At 39.3% G+C, this 20,685-nt stretch overlaps 1 protein-coding gene across 1 annotated transcript in view; it reads right to left on the reverse strand.

Annotated features, from left to right (window-relative positions):
* PATJ (PATJ crumbs cell polarity complex component) overlaps positions 1-20,685 on the reverse strand; it is a 335,316-nt gene that overhangs the window by 61,224 nt on the left and 253,407 nt on the right. The window contains 2 exon segments of the mRNA XM_074265778.1: positions 3,591-3,686; positions 14,069-14,141. Of these exon segments, the coding sequence (XP_074121879.1) occupies positions 3,591-3,686; positions 14,069-14,141 (169 nt within the window).

The following is a 20,685-nucleotide window of genomic DNA, read 5'->3' on the forward strand; positions in this document are numbered from 1 at the left end:
GCATATTAACAATACCTGTGTTCTAAAGAAGTCACCTAGGAGAAATTCACTGGTGTGTTCCTCTTGTTCCTGATGCCAGAAAGGAATTCTTAGGATCTTAATTTTGACACGTGGGGGAATGGGGGGAGAGAGGTACAGACATGCATCTATTTTTTAGCTTTGATCCTGAGGCAGAATGGGTCCCTACATGGCACCAGTCCTCCCCAGGTACCTTGCTGGTGGAGAGTAAATTAGAAAGAAAGCTGGTTTGGAGAACACAGCTCAAGATTTTGCAAGTAAAAAGAGCAAGATCTTCCTCCTGAGAGTTTAGGTCTCAGAAAAGAGAAAATCAGTTGAGGCTTGAATGGCAGACATAATTATTCACACACTATATTTAAAACATAAGGGGGAACACTCTGCATGCTCTTAGTAACAATTTCTAATCAAGTGTAACAGGCAGAGAAGTGAGAAATTAAGCCTGGATCAGAAATGATTAAGCTTTAACTTCCGAAAAACCTTTGTTCAAATTCAGATAGCGCCACTGAAGCGATATTATCGAGGCAAATACAACTAGCAAAAAAGTAAACAGAAAAAATGATCAAATCTTCTCAGTCTTGGAAAAAAGGGTGATTCTAATCTTCTTAGAAACGCTCCTCTATTCTTAAGGATCAGTAAAATACACACACACATAGAGAATAATTTTTCATTATCTAAGGCAAGATCATGAGACTGACAAATTCAACCAATTCTAGGGGTTACCTGTTGCCTTTAGAATAAAATATGTTGTTGTTCAATCACGTCTGACTCTTTGTGTGAATCCCATCTGGGGTTTTCTTAGCAGAGATACTGGAGCGGTTTGCCATTTTCTTTTTCAACTTATTTTACAGATGAGGAAACTGAGGTAAACAAGATGAAGTAAACTGCCTGGGGTCACCCAGGTAGTAAGCAGGATACCCTGCACAGTATCCACTGTGCTACCTATTATAGTATGTGATATACAAGGTTAAATATGTATTTTCCTGGCAAATGAGAAGTTCACCTCAGAACTAGCAGAGCCTTCCTGCTTCTGGATCAGCATCAGCTAGGTGCTCCAGAATAAAATCTATTTAGTTTTGATCCATCTCCAATCCTTCTGTCTAACCTCATTGGACAGTCTTCCCTTCTCTTTTACCCAACTCTGTGATCCAGCTAAATTGGCCTCTGTTTAGGTTAAAGCTCTTGTCTCTCGGCAGTTCCCCCAGAAGTGATTCCCTGTTACTCCTGCCTCACAGAATAGTTCTTTTTAAAGATGCGACTCAAGCTCCCATTTTCTGCCTTGCTCCCAAGAGTGTGTATATGTGTATTTATAAATCTTATTTTATGCTGGATATATTTTTAAATGTACTTCTTGTCTCCCCCCATTAAAATGTAAACTCTTTTTCAAAATAGGAAGCTGTTTGATGCTTCACACTTTTATCTCCAATACTTAGCACATTGCTTGGCACAGAGCAGAGAGTTGATTCAAGGTAAATTCTTGTTGACTGATTAACTGACTAGATGTGTAGTCCAACAGGCTTTCTAGGTCCTGAGAGAAAAAAGTCATAGATCTAGAATGGGAGCACATACTGATCAAGCCTATTATTTCCAAGAAGAGAAAACAGAAGGCCAAGGGTTCTGACATGAGATGATGTGGGTAGAATTCCATTTTATTGGACTTTAAGACATAATGAATTTTGTTTAAAACCTGGGGGTTGCATGGGAATAGCTTTGGAAAAAGGTGATTGGGAGGTCACCAAGAATAGAACCAAAGGGACTTTTTTCTGTAGAAAAGTTAGGGATTGTTTTATTTTTCTCTTTGTATTCCTAAAGACTTCGGAGAACCAGCACATAGTGAGCCCTTAGAAAATACCGGATGAATGTTAGAATTGCTCCATAGACACCCAGAAGGCTGTTCTTGGTGACCTCTGGCATTTTTTCCACATATGGCAGTGGGAATTTGGGGGGATCTGAGCTCCTATGGAAACTTTATGGAGTGAAAGGGGCATTAAAGACCACTTTGGGACTCAAGGTTTTCAGGATAAGCAGAACACAGTCAAACCCTTGCTCTATGGTAATCATTCACATACTTTTGACACAGTTATTCCATCTTGTATTCCAAAATGCTTAATATAGAGCTCCACTTTTTGAACTATCCTATTTTTGCCATGAACACAAAGACTATCACCTGGTTATCAGCTACCACTGAATGTCAACTAACTTAATAGCCTTCTTCCCAGTAGAATGTAAGTATCTTGATGATAAAAATTGTTGTTGGTATCCTTGTTATACAACATATAACACACAGAGCATCATGAATTGGAGGCACTTAGGTAATACAGTGGATAAAGCACTGGGTTTTGAGTCAGGAAGACTCATCTTTCGAGTTCAAATCTGTCCTCAGACACTTACTAGCTGTGGGATTCTGGAAAAGTCACTTAATCTGTGTACCTCAATCTGTCTCCTGTAAAATGAGCTGGAGAAAGAAATAGCAGCTTATTATTGCAAAGATAACCTCACATGGAATCACAAAGAATTGGATACAACTGAAACAAATGAAAAATGACAATGTCAAATTGTTAACTAACTAATACTGAGTTTGTATTCTACCAAATCCCCCCAAGTCTTTCATCTGCTGAGTACTTAGAAAAACCTTCTATTTTGTATTTGTGGCACTGAATTTTTAAAAATCCAATTGTACAACTTCACAATTATTGCTAAGAAGTTTCTTTTCCTATTTGAACCATTGTTCTTTGAATTGTCAAGATCTTTTTGGATACACACACATACACACCTGAAGATAAATTTGCAGGAGAAAATAAGGCTGAATTATCAATGGATAAATTGGATCCATGTGCTAGGATGCTATTTGAAAAATTGATTTATGATGGGGGAGGAGAGGAGAGAAAAGGGACAAAGGAAACCCGTCAAGGATTTCAGTTTTCTATGCTAGCCCTGACCATCCATCTTGAAAAGTAGATTAGACCAAAGATTTTCCTAATCAACCTACGTTAGGCTATTTTGCATCTCCCAATCTCTACCACCAATCACATTAGTTACTCCTTTATTCCTTTCAGAGAAATGTGTAACAAGGATTAAAAAGTCTTCATTGAGAGAAACAAACAAAAATCTGTATTAGAAATGTAAATAGGTTTGTAGGTTTATATCTAAGGCAAATATGCTTATGACAGAGGCTAGCACATACTTTCTGAAGTCAATAATCTTGGATTAGACAAAACAGAAGTGGAGGACTATGGGTCTGAAATGCTGTAAATGGTCATTTTTTTGGAAACACTGATTAGTTGTGCTGAAGTATATTTCCCTCTTTTGTATTCTGTGTTCTAATTTATAAATTCAGTGGATGGGATATGCTGGAAAATGTAAGATATATAAAAACAAAATATGCCAACATAAGAATTAAAACTAATCAGAAAAATGGGAGGCGGGGGAGAATGGGATTTTGGAAGAAGAATAAGTTAACCTTTAGGTAATTCTTAAAGGCTGCAAAATATTTGCCATATATAATCTCATTTGAATGAGGATAAAGAAATGCATAATTTATTTGGAACTGAGACACAGATTCCAGGAACACGTACCAATTGGATACGGTCACTCTCTGGTAATAATTGCTTTAGATCAACTTCGGTTTTGGTTCCTTCTTCATTGCTTATGGCTTCTGGACCACTCTGATCCTGAGAGGAAAAGATAAAAAGACAAGACTTCACTCAAAATGCTTCAATCCATCCTCTGTTGCTTCCCTGCTAACTACTCTATAAACACCAGAGTCACTCATCTCAAATCGCTCTAATTCTGGAACCATGGAACATTATAAAATCAATTCTACTATTGTTTTAATATAGAATAGAAGATATTAGTCTACCGCCCTTTGGCCCTACTCAATAGCCTAAAGGCTTTCTGGACTGAAGTATCCCTTCCATAATACTTCCCTTATATAAGGTATTTCCTCTATTAGAATGGAAGACCCTTGAGGGTAGAGACTGCTTTTGCTGTTGCATTGGTTAGTCTACCATAAGCACACAGTAGGTCCTCCTGCAGGTTTTTTTTATCCATTCAGAAGAGAATTAGAACCATTAATGGCAGGCTACAAGATCCTTCCTCACCAAGCCACTCTCTTTGGTGATTTCCCAAGAAAATGAAAGTGGTGGAGCAATTAGTCTCATAGAAGGGATCTGGATAAAACCTATCATGTTAAGGTGATTCTAGACTCAGGGTTTAGAGAGTTGGTTGTTATGGTGAAAAGAACGCTGGTCTTAAGAGTGAGAAATAGAAGAATTCACATTCTACTTCAGGCATTTATTAGCTATGGGTTCCTCAGCAAACCTCTTAAACTTGGTCTCAGTTTCCTCTTCTGTAAAATAGGAGTAATAATAGCTAATGTCTCAGAGAATTTTTCTGAGGATCAAATAAGATAACATAAGTAAAGGAGTTTTGTGAATCTTAATTATATGAATGTTAATTGTTATTGTTATTATTTTACTTGAACCCTAGAAAGTACCAATTTAGTCAAATTCTTTGTACAGATAAGAAAATTGAGGTTCAATAAAGTTAAGAAACTTATAATCACTAGTCCCACAGTTAGTAAATGTCAAATGAAGGATTTGAACCCACATCTCTCTGACACCAAATCCAGCTCTTTATCTATCAGCAAATCTAGCTATCTTTCTTCCCAAACATTCTATATTTGGGGAATACAATTTCAGAAATATATATTAAAATATTTGTAAAATTATCCTTGTGCATTCTGAAATTATGGAAAATATTTTTTCAGCCAAAACATTGTGATAGAAAATCAAAATAAAAATAGGAGGCAAATTAATTATTTAAGATTCTAGAATCAGGTTTCAGGAGTTGATTTCATTTATTGGTTTGTTTCTAACCTATTCACTAGTTACATAAGAAAACCAGAGGAAGAAGATGGAGCTATCTTAGGACACAACAGCTAGAGCCTGGTGAGGATAAATTAATGCTGCCTGAGTTATGAAGAATGCTGATTTTCATGATGTTTGGTCTCCTTACGGGAGAGCAAAATGTGCTTTTGTGAAGCTGTATATGGGTTTTAAGGTCATTTGTCAGCTTGTACCGATTAGCAATGGCAGAACGGAGCTCAAGGTTGATTCATTACCAAAGAGACTTGGAGAAGCCATCCACCTCTGTACTTTGAGAATTCTCAGCCCAATGTCTTGTAGGTTCTTAATAAATTGACCAGGGACTGGTCATTCCTCTGGGTGTCATAGGTGCCTGACCTGCAGACTGGAAATAGTAACTCGAGCACTGTCTGACTCAGTGTTGTCAAGGAAGGTTTTTTAAAGGGTTATGGAAATAGAAGCTGCTCTTTGAGGAGGGAAGAATCACCCAGAAACAAGCATATTGGTGGTCTGGCCAATTTCATCCATTTCCTTCCTTTTTAAAGAGCGAGAAGAGTCTGGGAAAATACCCAGCTGCTTCATTTTCTAATTACCTTGAGAGTTTATTACATAAACCAAGTGAAGGATCGCTCCAGCCACACATCCTTCACATTCGGGATTTGTTCTTTTTCATTTAGCTCGGGCTCTTTATTGCACACTCTTCCCCATGCCCTCCATCCAATGTCCCGTCTCTCTTCAAGTAACCCCCATGATTTATTATTCCCATTGTCAGCCTAAATTCCCAGACATTTCTCTTGGCAGAGCCATGTTTACGATACGTGACAAATCTCATTACCTTCCCCCTCTCCCTCCCTCCATTTATTTATTTATAAGGCCATGGAACATTCTGGAAAGGCTCTGCACAATGGAAGGTAAAATGGAAATTATGCAAATAACCCCCTCTCTCCCTCTCCCAGACCCCGCTCTATCTCGTTAAATATTCACATGCAAAAAAAAAACCCTTCCTCACAGAGGAAGAATTGGAAAACAAAAAGGGCTCATAATGAAATTGGGTCTTAGAGAGATAAAATCAATTAGTCAATAAACATTTATTAAGCCCCTACTATATGCCAGGCACATAAGTAGCTCAATAATAGAAAGCTGGACATTCATTAATGGTGGGATCATGGGAAAGTGACTTCATCTCTGTTTGCCTTAATGCTATGGAGAAGAAAATGGCAAAACATCCCAGTATTTTTGCCAAGAAAACCACACACAGGGTGGCAAAAAGTTACACATTGTGCTAAGCCCTGGAGATAGATATAAAGAAAGGCAGGAAAAAATGTGTCTGCCCTCACAGAACTTACAGTCTAATGGGGGGGAAAACATGGAAATGGCTTTGGAAAAACAAGCTGTAGCCAGGATAAGTGGGAGATAAATCAGTGGAGAGGAGATAAATCAAGGGATAAGGAAATGTTTCTTGTAGAAGATAGGATTTTCCTCAGAAGCTGTTTTATAGAGGGCTGGGTGATCTTAGAAGGTCAAAGGACATGCTCAGGGTCACATGGTGAGCTCTAAATCTACGACTGTGTGGTCCTATGATCTAAACTAGTTTTATGATGGATAATAATAAGAGTCCATAAATTTATCTCCTTAAGACCACAGTCCAACTTCCTTTATGTTCCAGCTAAAAGACTACCTCCCATGAGTTGTTCTTAATCCCTCTAAATTGCACTGCCCTTTCTGTGTCCAATCTCTCCTCTACCTAACTTGTTTCTCCATAATTACTTGCGTGTTGTCTCCTGTTACATTGTAAGCAAGGGCTCACTTTCGCCAATTTTTGTATCCCCAGGCCTGTGTACAACAGTAAGTTTTTAACAGATGTTGATTGTCTGACTAAATTAGCTTCTTCCTCTATAAAATGAAGGAACTGGACTACGGTGATCCTTGGATTCCTTTCTTGCTCTAAATCTGGGATCACAAGACTTTATGCCATATAATTCTTAGGTTACTGAGGTTCCTTAATGTTCTTGAGCTTCAGTTTTTTCATGTGCTCAAGCTCTTACGACTGATACTCTCCCCAATATATTACATCTGTGCTTCCAAGTGCCTGGGTTCCTTGGTTGCCATCCATGGGGTACCATGTTTGAATTCCCCAAGGTTGGCAACTGGTGAACAATGAACAGTTATGAGTATACTGAAGTAATAGTAATTAAAGAAGCCAAACTTCAGTGCATCCACAAATTCACTTGTTAGTATGTACAGTGATGAAAATCATATACATATATATATATATATATATATATACATATATATATATATTTTGCTGAGGCAATTGGGGTTAAGTGACTTGCCCAGAGTCACACAGCTAGGAAGTGTTAAGTGTCTCAGGACAGATTTGAACTCAAGTCCTCCTGATTTTAGGACTGGTGCTCTATCCATTGCACCCCCAACTGCCCTGAAAATAATACTTAAAAAAAATACCAAAACATCAGAAATAGTAAATAGCAATTTCTATGGCACTTTAACATTTATCCAATACTTTACCTACATTACCTCTTACAATAAGCCCTTTGAGTTATGTGTTAGCGAGTATTTTTCACAAATTAGGAAACAATGATTCAGTTAAGAGACTAAAAGCAACATTTAATTTCTAAAAAGCAACTTAGCTTACTCTGTTTTTCCTCCTCTATTTCAGGCCCTTCCCTTGGAGGGAATGTTCAAGAGGAATACCTACTGGACCAGCTGTATGGTGTGTACATCCAAAGCATAACACAGTCCACAAATCAGGTTTTTGTTATCCTCTTGGTTTTTCTCATGCGAATGGTTAAGCTGAAGACTTTTGAATGATTGTGGATCTCTTTAAGGAGGCTAGAGCCCCTTCCAAGGCTCAGTGCCATCAGCACAATGTCATTGCCAATGGCATCTGGAAGCACTCAACTTAATTAGGGAATTCCATTTTTATATGGATTCTGTGAGGGACTTGAACTAAGATAGCTCCCTGTTTTATGCTTCACTTCCTATTTCTAATTGACTAAAATTTTATCTTAGTTATCATCTTTTATTTTATTTTTCTATTTTTTTTTCTGAGGCAATTAGAGTTAAATGACTTGCCCATAGTCACACAGCTAGGAAATATTAAGTGTCTGAGGCTGGATTTGAATTCAGGTCTTCCTGACTTCAGGGCCAGCACTCTATCCACTGTGCCATCTAGCTGCCTCTGCTTATCATCTTTTAAAGGAATCATATTGGAATGAACTGATCGAATATAGTAAAGATTTCTAAAACCTTAAAGTGCTATAAATACTTGCTATTGTAATTATAGATGTAATAATAACTAAAATGTCACATAAAGGCTAATATTTACTTACAACAGAACTGCAAAGAAGGTAATATCCCATTTTATAGAAGGATAAACCTAAGTAGAGGGAAGTTTAACATAGGCATTAAGTATCATGGAGGAAGAAGAGGAGAAAAATAATAATAGGAAAAGGAGGAAGAGGAGGAGGAAGAGAAAGAAAAGAAAGAGATGGAATAAGAGGAGGAACAGGATAAGGAGGAGGATAGAAAGAAGGAAGAGGAAGAGGAGGAAGAAAAGGAGGGGAGGAAGAGGAGAGGGAAGAGAAAAAGGAGGAAGAAGAAAAGGAGAAAAAGGAGGAGGAAGGAGGAAAGAAAGAGAAGGAACAAGAAGAGGAACAGGATAAGGAGGAGGATAGAAAGAAGAGGAAGAGGAGAAGGAAGAAAAGGAGGGGAGGAAAAGGAAGAGAAAAAGGAGGAGGAGGAAAGACATAGGATGCAAAAACCCAGGTTTCTTAGCTCCAACGCCTCCCTTTAACATCTCTACAGCACGATGCATATTGGCTAACCTTCCCAACTTTCATGAAGAGAAAAGATAGACAGCTAACAAAAGCCAGGACCTGACCAGGTAGGGCAGACTGTCTCCCACTCTCAACAATTCAATAAACAGTTTAATTCAATTCAACAAGCATTGTATGTACCCAGTATCAAGCTGGGGAATAATGAGAAATGAAGTTAGAGAAGGGCCCTGGGGGTTGTGGGGAGCTCATGGAGAATGTTAATGTGGAACTGAGGATTTAGATTTAATCTGAAATCCATTAGGGAACCACTGGAAGTTTGATTGAGGTAGAGGGGGTGGAGGGAAGGCGGAGAGGAGACTGAGCTAATAAGAACATGCAGAAAGGAGAGAGTTGGTTGCAGGGAAAGGAACAGTGAGTTTGGGAAAGAAAGTGGGGGTGTGTGTCCATTTCCGGCTCTGCTGCTGAGCAAAGCTCAACTTTGGACAAATGAGCTAACATCTCTAGGCCTCAGTTTCCTAAAATTTGTTGTAGTCAAGTCAACAAGCATTTATTAAGCACCTTCTGGGTGCAGGCTACTATGCTATGTATTGGGGACACCAAGACATGTGTCCCTGTTCTCCAGAAGCACACAGTCTAATGGAGGAGACAACACAGAAATAGTTACATATGGACAATATAAATAAGAAGCAATCAACAGGAGGAAGGTGCTCTGGATGAGATGGAATTTTAACTGGGAGTTCAGGGAATATGCAGGAGATGTTCTGTGTGAATAGGAGCTCCTTGAGGGCCTGGAGCTGACCTGGCATTTCTTTGTGCACTACTTGGCAACAAGTAATGTCACCCAGAGAGTAAATGGCAGAGCTGAAATCCGAAGGGGACTTATTATTCTGACATTTCCCACTGCAGTCATTATTTAGTTCTTACAGTTCCTCATTCTCACACCCATGACTTTCCATTATTTATTTTATATTCCTATATTCACATGAATGACTTCTCCCCCTAACCTAGAGCTGGGGTCTATGAACTTTAAAAAACCAACAAAAACATTTTGTTAAATCTATTTTACTGTAACTGTTTCCTTTGTGATTCTATATATTTTATTTTACTAATTTAAATACATGATTCAAGGAAAGGGGTGGTAGATGTCACCAGATCATCAGAGGGGCTACAACAGGGAAAAGTTGAAGAATCCATTTCTCTAGGATGTAAAGTCCTTGCATAGAAGATAACTGTACATAGCAGGAACTTAATATGATACCTGTTGGTATTGCCTGATTTTTTCCACTCAATCTAAGGGGCTAAAAATACAGCCTGGCTACAGGCTCAAAGAATAGAGAAGAAACTTATAAGAAGCACCTCAAACAAATTCTCTTATGCAAAACAAGTATTACAAGATTTATGTTATTTATTTGCTTTAGAGTTCAGAATATCTGACAGGTGAATGTAAGTCAAATTGTAGAAATCTAAGGGTTGAAAAGGACCTTGAAAATGTAATTCACTCTCTCTTGACTTCACACCAAAGGGGAAAAAAGAATCTGTCTCTAAAAATGCTTTTGGTAGCTTTCCTGCATCAGAAAATGAAAAGTGTGTAATACTGTTTCCCTTTTTTTTTTTTTTTTTTTCCCCCTCAAGGGCCAAGAAACTCAGCAACGACTTTGTGGACCAACAATCATGGTTGTCTGGTAAGATCTAGTTCCTCTGCTTCCTTTAGATGGACTGTATGCTCTGATTTTGTCCCAAAATGTCCATCCCATTTGGGCTGAGGCTTAATGTAGAAGTGCCTTCAAATCTTTTTTAGAAGAAGTGGAAAAAAAAAAAAAAAAGAAAGAAAAAGAAAAGTGGGGGCACAGAGAGGAAAAAAAAAAATCTCTGTTCCAATCACAGCATGACCCAGTGAACCAGACAGGTAAAGACCCTGTTGAAAATAAACAAAGGAAGCAGTAAGTATGCACCATATTAAAAACAGGGAAAGCAAGAGGTATATTAAATTAAGAGGTGGATATATGACAGTTCTCATGTTAACTCACTCTCAATAGAAAATAAGCAGGGACTTTTGGCATGGAGGATGGGAAGAGGAGGTGGTGTAAACAGGAAGCATTTAATAAATGCTTATTAAGTAATGATAATGATCACCCTGATGAGGAGGCAATGTGGTACAGTTGAAAAAGTGCTCTAATTTGGAAATAAAGAAGTGGTGTTTAAACTTTGGATTTGGACACTGGAGAAGTGACTTTTCCCTTGGTTTCTTCATTGGTGAAATGAGAAAGATTGATCAGACTGGATGGCTTCTGTGCTTCCCTGCCAATACTGTATTGATCCTCTGATCTAAACCCATGTGTAGACAGGAATAGCAGAAGCAATTCTGCCCTGAAATCTACCAAGGGACTCTGGGTATCGGCTCTGTGGAGATTACTCATTTGACTTCAGCTAAGGCAGGTCACCTTTGGGTTGTAGCAATAGTAAAATGAGAGCTTTAGATGGATAAGTTGATTGTGGATGGATCCACGATCCTTGTCCCCCATGTGTGCCATTAGTCTAACCTTTGAAATGTGAACCCAAGAGGCAAAACAGGAAACCCTCATCAGTTCATGTCCTAATGGAAAGTAGCAGATAGACAGAAACTAGGATGAGCACAGTCAGGGGGAAGAGAGAGTAAAGGAGCTGAGGGACCAGAAGACCTGGGTGCAAATCTACTCTCAAAAACTTACAAGCTAGGTGTCCCTGAGCAAATCACTCAACTGATGTTTGCCTCAGTTTCCTACAAAATGGGGATAATAATAACTCCTTCCTGCCAAGGTTGTTGAGGATTAAATGAGATAATCATCACAAAGTGCTGAGCACAAAACCTGGCAATGCTGCTGCTGCTGCTGCTACTGCTACTACTACTATTACTACTAAGATATTAGTAACTACTAGTACTACTACTACTACCACCTACTACTGCTGCTGCTACTGCTGCTACTACCCCCACTACCACTAAGACTACTAGTACCTATTACTGCTGTTACTACTGCTACCACTACTACTACCACTACCACTAAGACTACTAGTACTAATACTACTACTATTACTACGACCACCACTACTACTATTACCTCTAGTACCTACTACTACTACTGCTACTACTACCACTACCTCTAAGACTACTAGTATATACTATTACTAGTAACTACTACTACTACTACCACTTACTACTGCTACCACCACTACCACTGAGTCTACTCGTACCTATTACTGCTGTTACTACTACTACCACTAAGAATATTAGTATCTACTACTACTACCATTAAGACTATTAGTACCTACTACTACTCCCACTACTAGTATCTCCTACTGCTACTACCACTAATACTACTATTATTACTATCTTCTACTACTACTAATATCATTATTACTACCAGTGCCTACTACTACTACTACTACTACTGCTACTACCACTACCTCTAAGACTACTAGTATATACTACTACTAGTACCTACTACTACTACCACCTACTACTGCTACCACCACTATCACTGAGACTTCTAGTACCTATTACTGCTGTTACTACTGCTACTACCACTACTAGTATCTACTACTACTACTATCACTAAGATGACGATGACGACTACTACTACTACTACTACTACTACTACTACTACTACTACTACTACTACTACTACTACTACTACCCCCACCCTCACCACCACTTCTACAGCTGCTGCTGCTACTAGCCACAGAAAGGCCCAGTGGGGCAAAGAGAAATCAAAGTGTGGAGAAAGATTAGCATGAGATCAATTAATTCAAACTGAGGTTACTGAAGAACAATAAATTTAGGACAAGAGATATAGGGACCTCATAGGTTATTTGGTCAAACTAATGAATGAATGAATAAATGAGCGAATGAATGCCTCTCCCACAAGAAAACAAAGCTAGCATTATACAAATGATGATAACTAAAACCAGCTGGCTTGGTGAGGAGTATTTGGTGGGGAGCAGATGCAGCTTTGTTTTGGAATATACGCATGTAAAAATAAAAAGGAAGGGCTTGCCAGGTAAAAGGCTTAAAAAAAAAAAAAAAAAAAAAGCCACCTAACAGCAAAGCTGTGATTTCCCTTACTTATGGGTTTCATTCACCAAAAAGTACAGGAGCAGAGAACTTTCAGAACCTGCCCAAATTTTGCTACTTTTGTAGGGTTTCTCTTTGACACACCCTTTGCTTTTGCACCCTACCCACAGTATCTTTATTGACCCAAAGTCTGTCACTGCTAAAATAGTAGACTAGAAAATTTCATGAAGTTAAAAGCCCCACCCCAATGGCTAGGATGAAATTTCTGGGTAAAACTTGTAGGTGGCCCAAATGGGGCCCAGCCTAGGCAGTGCACAAAAGGCAAAATATTGATCTAAGACAGTCTATAAATACAAGGGAAGAATGTGGCCTTCTCAAAATATTATGGGATTATCAGGTTCTCTCTGGAGAGGAGGAGCAGACATGTTTGTACATATACAGCCCCTCTGAGTAGAGGAGTTCATGTTGACCCTGCAGGATTTCAATTCCTCTAGTAATTAAGTGTTGAAAAGCCCTTGTTTCTTGTGTCATGGCACATGTGTCAAAGGGTGCCAAAAGTATCAGATGAAAGGTATACTGTATTAGAAAGAAACCTTTCCCTTCTGAAAAAAAAATGTTAAATCTTAACAAAGCCAGGTATGAAGGAAAAGATGGGAATCTACAATTTTTCAGCAAAAAGTGCTGTGATCTTGTCTTCCTCTTATTCACCTGAACCATGTCATTCTCCAATTCAATAAACTCCAGTAGTTCCCTATTGGCTCAAGGAGAAAAAAGTCCTTTTAAAACAACATCTATCTCTTTGTGATGTTTCCTATTATAATACAGGCTTCTTTTAAGCATAGATTGTTTCATTCTTATATCCTTTTAGCTTAGCACATTGCCATTGGTATAGTGGCACATGATGGATGCTTGATAAATGCTTGTTAATTGTTGTAAATTATATTCATGTAGCACTATATTAAGGTACATACTTCATAAAACATACACAAACCTAGAAAATTAAAAAAAGAATGAAATAAAGATGCCACAATATTTGATTGTGAATGGACTAGATCTGTGATATCCATGGAGAAAGGAGGAGTTTGAACCCTGGTTTTGTCACATGCAGGGACTCTGGGTTGGCCATTTGGCCTCAGTTTCCTTATTTGTAAAATGACAAGAACTTTCTAAGGGACCATCTAAGGGCTTCTCCAGTCATAAATTCCTGATCCTGTTAAATGCTGCATAATGAGGAGAAAAAGGAGGTTGATTCAAATTTCCAGTTTGTTCTTTAATTTCTGTTTTCAAAATGATTGTCAAAATGATCACCTAATGATTTAAAAGTGGATCAAAAATGATCATACCTCAATAGAAGACTGAGAGCTGACTGGAACTGGAAAAGGTGTAACTGCCATCTGATTGACTGCATCTTCATTTCTGTAAAGTATTAAAAAAAAAAAAAAAAGGCAAAATCAGTACATTATGTATGAAATGGGAAATTGCTGGTATAAATCACAATCATAATTTGTGGTACACAGGACTATAGGGACATTTTATATATGTATACGTATATAATAAATATATATGTATATATGTGTGTACATTTGTACTATGTACAATTTGTCTATGTATATACATACATACATAAAGATATAGATATATCTACATTAGGAATATAAACAGACATGTATGGATATACAGGAAATTTCACATTATCATTGAAACATTGAAATGATGAAGATGGGAGTTAGCCCATTCTTGCTGAGTAAGGAAAATCCAACCTATACTTGAAACAAAAAATATCACCCTCCTCATACTATCCCACCCTCATTCAGACATCCATCCAGCCTCTGCTTAAAGACGTCTAGACGGGAGCCAGGATAAGAGCACTGATGGGGAATGACCAGAGGTAGGGGGCATGGTGGACTTCCCAGGCTACAACCCACCCCCAATGGCAAATGGAGCCAAGGACAGCCGGCCTGTCCAAGAGTCACCTGGTGACTTTTCAGGTAGCTCATTTGACTCTCAGTTGCTTCATCTTATTATTTTTACCACAATGTCACTTCCATCTCTCCCAAAATCTCCACTCACACTAAATGGTCTTTCTTACTCCATGAATTCATCTGCCTTGCTATTGTCTATGATTTTTCTCAAGTCTAGGCAACAGTTTATCACTCCCTACTTCACCACCTACAGCTGCCTCTTGTCACTACTGGATAAAACACAAATCCTGTCCCTTACTCCCAGACATCCTTTCCAACCTTGAGCCACATTATTTCTTTGTGTGGACTCCAAGTTCCAATCCTGACTGTATGACTCATACAAGGATGGTCCTCCAAGCCTGGTTGCCCTCCTCCATCACTTCTGTCTCCCAGAATCCCTAGTTTCCTACAAGATTCAACCAAGGTCTATGTGAGACTCTTCCTGACTGTTAGTACCTCGTCCTCCCCATGGAATGGTTCCGTCCAATACCCATCAGACATTCACATGAAGTAACATATTAGAACACATTTGTCTACCCAACAGAATGTAAATTACTTGAGGACAGAATTATTTCCCTTTTGTCCCGATGCCAGTGCATAATGTGGCAACTGGTACATAGTAGGTGTTCAACAGAATCATAACTACAGAGTCCCCCTCATTGGGTAGATGAGTAAGTTCAGCCTCCCCAGGGAAGATGAAAGGAGTTGCTCAACTAGGGTCACTAAGGTAAGACACATCAGAGATAGGATTTGAACCCAGGATTTGAGTCTACAGTCAGTATTCTTGCGATTTTGCAACACTGCCCTAAACACTTGTTAATTGATTGATAACATGATCATTTTATAAATGCATTAATGCCTCTCTTCTACCACACTCCTTTTCTAATGCTTCATTTAATCTGTCAACAAGCATTAATTAGGCACCTATTACACGCCAGGTGCTACATATGGTGATACCCAGGCAATCCTGATGGGATGCCAGCAGAATGCAAAGTAGAGCAGGTCCTGTTGAGTCAGAAAGGCTTGAAATTGAGTCCCAGTGATGAATTAACTGTATGTCCATCATCCAAGCACTAACCCAGCTAAGACAGGTTTATTCATCACCACGTAGGCTGGAAGAGAACCCATTTTTCAGCTGTAGCAGCACTTTAAAACAATGTACTACAATGATGTACTATGCTAGAGCAGACTGTGATATGCATTGGCAAAGGGGGAAAAAAACCACACAGACTGACAAAACCATGCTTGTTTGAAGGATCAAGTATCAGCTCATTTAGCCCTGTTGGGAAAAAAGATTGGAGTGGGGGCTTGTAACTGTGAGTTCCCACTGAACACTTGGGAGTAACTGGCAGGAACAGAGTGGGAAGAAGCTGCTGAGCTGGCTGTTTGTGCCCTCCTGGCTCATCCACATTTCCTGTACTTCCATAGCAGGGGATGATGGGATTGGGAGGTGCTTGATAAATCCTGGGACTGGGAGCACATCTGCAGGACAGGTGATTGATGGGGAAGGCCACAGTGTAGATAGTCAGTTCCGTGAAGGGCGGGTTCCTGCTTCCCCAGCTACAGAACAACAGATGGGGCTGAAACCTGCTTAGCTGGATGAGGAGCACACTGGCTGCAGGAACTCATTGGCTGCCAGTCGGGTGGAAATTTTCTGGGGCAATCACCCTTCCTGGGGTGCTCATTGGGAACACGTAATGGGAACAGTTACCTCAAGGTCCATGAGAGATGTTCCATGGACTCCAGCTCCATTACAAAGAAACCAGTCCAGTTCACATGCCAGGGACAAGAGCCTGGCCAAGTCTAACCATGGGGGCACACGGGGATACTTGAACGGACCAAGTGAGGTCATACATCACCCCACATAGTGAGCAAACAGACAATATCAGCTGGCTAGACTGGATTCTTCTGCTTGTTGCCCATGCCCTTTAAATATGACATCACCCAACCCCTTTGTCCTCATGCCTCAGGGTTCCCCCTCATTAACCCTTTGCCATTGGCTGGGCTCTGATTGGATAATAAAGAGGCCTTGTCTATTTCCACTTACAAACCGGCACCCATGTCAATGCTTTTATCCAGAATTCCTCTTCCTTTAGGCTCCTGGTACTATTCTACTCTTTAGATACAGCTCAAATGATAGCATCCTCTATGTCTCCTTTTCTGTCTACCAAAATCACCCCCACCCAAGCATCCATGGTCTTAATTGAATCAGTTCAGCCTCACAGTTTCATTTTTTTCTGACTCATATTTTATTGATGATAATATTAATGATAATTAACATTTATGGAAGCACATTAAGGTTTATTAGATGTTTTACATATCTAACATAGAGGAAAAACTCTATAAGATACAGAAGATTATTTTTGCAGTTTTCCAGAAGAGAAAATTAAGGTTGAGAGACATCAAGTGACTTGGTGAGGGCCAAAGGATTTAGAGTTAACCTGTAAAGAAGGCATAGTGTGAACTCAGGTGCTACATTTCTCTATCCATCTTTATGTCATTTGATTTCCATATAGCTTTCTCTACCTTCCCATTCCCAAAGAGGAACAAAGAATAAAAAATACACCAAGATATAATAGAATTTCACTAAAAGCATTTTAATCTAAAATTTTCCTCCCAAATGATGTAGTTTCCTTTTGATCTTTTTTTCTACATAGATTGTTTCCTAAGCTAGACATAAGGATTCCAAAGCCTTTATCAGGATCCTGTGACTTTTGGCTCAGGTGAATACAAGGAAAAACTGAGATGACGTTGTCAAGGATGAGTTGTCATTGACTTAGTGACACAGAACTTTTGCTGCTTGGTGGAGATTGTGACTAAAGACATCCATCATTTTTGACCACTAAAGAATAAGGAGCCTTTCCAGGGACCCACAAAACACAGTGCTTAAAGTTGGAAGGAATCCAAAAGGTCATAATTTCAACCACTGCCTAAATAAACATTGCTCCTCCCACATCCTCAACCAATGGCCATCTTGGTTGTCCTGAGATGAAAACCACTTTTAAGAATAAGTCATTACCATAAAACTCATTGCTTACTTGTGTCTTTTGGTGTCTCAATCTCAATACTTTCAAAAGAGAATTCTATCTTTTCCTTTAAATTCATCTCTCTTCCAAATTTTTCTTTTGCTTTTGAGAGCTCTACCATTCTTCCTAGCATCCCAGGTCATAACCTTGATATGAACTTTGACCCTTCAATCTCCTTCACTCACCCTCCCATATCTAAATTTGGTCATTTTTCCTTTTCTGGTGTTAGTAGTAAATAACACAAGATATTAGCAATCCATTCATAAGAAGAATCTTTAATGATTGGGGTAGAAAGAACCCAATAGTGGATCAGGGAACACATGATGATAATTGACATTTATTTGTGAAGAGTTTGAAAGATGCTACCTCAAGTCAGCCCCAAAGAAGCCAGAAGGTTAGGCACTCAAGGCGTTATTATATCCATTTCTTAAAGAAAGAAGGCACAGAGATGTTATGATTTTTTTAAAAAGGTTACCAGAATAGTAAGTAGCCAAGCTGAGAGTACAACCCAGGCCTCTAGTTCCAAAATCTCCTTTATATCCCACTGGGTCTCTTCATTATCTGCCCACAATTGATCAGCTAGTATTCCAGTGTTCCAGAGTTCCAACACCATCCCTCTATTCAATCTAGCAGCTGCTGATCATAATTCTATAGTATTTAAATCCAATCAAGTAAAAGGGGGAAAAAAAAATCACCTAGGAAGCTTGTAGCCAAGAACAAGAACATATACATATATATATATATATATATATATATATATATATGTATGTATGTATTTCAAAGGGGCCAGGACAAGTCCATTTTTGTCTCCACTCTGCTCACATTTGAGCCATTAGATTGGAAGCTACTTAAGGGTAGGGACTGCCTTTTGCCTCATTTTGTCTCCCCGATCCTTAACAGAGTGTTTGGCACATAGTTATAATGTTCTGTTGTCTCCAGAAACTGCCTATCGCTCTCTGGGAGGAGATCTGCTGTCTCAACTCAATCTCCCGGCCAGACTCTGACCTAGAGTAGATTCTCCTCCCAGAGAGAGATTCTGGAGACAACAGAACATTACATATTGGCGCCCAAAATGGGGCTCGAACCCATGGCCCTGAGATTAAGAGTCTCATGCTCTACCAACTGAGCTACCCAGGGGGCTATAACACTCGGGGGCTTTGGCGGTGGAGGACCCTCGAGGGGTGAGCGCCAACAGAGAGAGTCTCTGGAGAAAACAGAACATTACACTTTCTATATTTGCATCCACTAGATCAATGATACATTTTAAGTACTTGGTAAATATATTTTTTATTCACTACCTCCCTCCCACACTTTCTCTTTTCTTCCTTTTTTTTCCTTCTTTCCTTCCTTCCTTTTTCTTTCTTCCTTACTTTTCTTCCATGATTTCTTTTCTTGTTCCCTTCCTTAAATTCTTTTTTTCTTCCTTCTTTCCATCCTTCCCCCATCTTCCTGCCTTAGTTGAAAAGTTGTCTAAAGAATTATTGTACCAAGGGGCAGCTAGATGGCTCAGTGGATAGAGCACCAGCCCTGAACTCAGGAAGACCCGAGTTCAAATTTGGTCTCAGACACTTAACACTGCCCAGCTGTGTGACCCGGGGCAAGTAAAAAAAAAAAAAAAAAAAAAAAAAGAATTATTGTATCAAAAATACATGTTCTCCTTTAATGCTGAGAACAGAACTAGATTACAAATGAATAAACATGAAGAATAATATCCATTAGACATTATACATAGTAGGTGTTTAATAAATATTTATTGATTGAAACCATGTCTCTGCTCTCAAGCACTCTCCCCTTTCCCCCCATATAACTCCCATTTTTATTGCTACTCCCTTCCTTAGAATTTAAGTTCATTGAGGGTATGGCCTGAGGGCTTAGTTCAGCATACAGCAACTGCCTAATCAATGCTTCTTTATTTTTTCACTGCAAGGTAGGCTCCTTCCAGCCACCCCCAAACAAACAATAGGGAGGGCTCAGAGAGGACAGTCAATGGGCCACAGATTATTTGATGGTGATAAAGCAGATGGCCTTCCACTCTGTGCTAAGGTGATTGTTTTTTAAAGACCTGGCCACAAATAAATCTTAATGGGGACATTAAGGGGAAGGGAATGAGTGGCCCTGAACTGTCCTGACACAACTCAATGATTTCTGCATGATAAGGAAGGTCCTTTAAAGCCCATATTAAATTTGGTTTTGCTTCCTGTAATAAAAATCTCTGATGATTCCCAGTGGGTTGGGGAGAAGCTGCTCGAAAAGCCACAGTTTAGATCCATCTGCCTCCTCCTTGATGGCTCTCACACACCTCATTCTGGCAGAGGGGGCGACTGGAGGGGCACCATATTTCAAATTGACGGGAACAAGCAGTACTTATAAAAAAAGAAAACAAAACAAAACCAGACCCAACAACTCCTTGTTGACACAGACCTACGCTGGGGAATACAGAGGAGAAATGGCGACCTTCAACTCTATCAGCCATCATGAGCAAGACCGTGTTCCAGGGAGGGTAATCAATCATTCCTTGAGAAGGAGCTAAAAGCTTGCCAGGCTGTAGGTGAAGTTGGAGGGAAAAAAAGGAGGGCAGAACAGCTCTTGCCCTCAAGGCGATTATCTTCAAATGGATGGGGTCCACACAAGGGGAAGCCCTCATACAGGAAGATAAGAGGTGGGGTCGGGAGGAATAGACTCCAAGAATGGGGGAAAGACATACTCTTGAGTTTGAGAGTCAACACTCCAACCCAGTGGTGTCCAGCCACCAGCTAGATAGTATAGTGGAGACACTTCTGGGGCTTGAGTCAGGAAAACCCGAGTTCAAATCCAAGCTCAGACATTCATCAGCTATGTGACTCTGGCCAAGTCCCTTTAACTGTTTGCCTCAGATTTCTCAAAGATTTAAAAACTGGTCAATGATCTGTAAGTTCTAAATTGATACAACATAACTGATAAAATATGAAAAGAAAGCTATGGATAATTCACTAA

This window comes from Sminthopsis crassicaudata, chromosome 4 (genome assembly GCF_048593235.1).
Source record: "Sminthopsis crassicaudata isolate SCR6 chromosome 4, ASM4859323v1, whole genome shotgun sequence".
Lineage (NCBI taxonomy): Eukaryota > Metazoa > Chordata > Mammalia > Dasyuromorphia > Dasyuridae > Sminthopsis > Sminthopsis crassicaudata.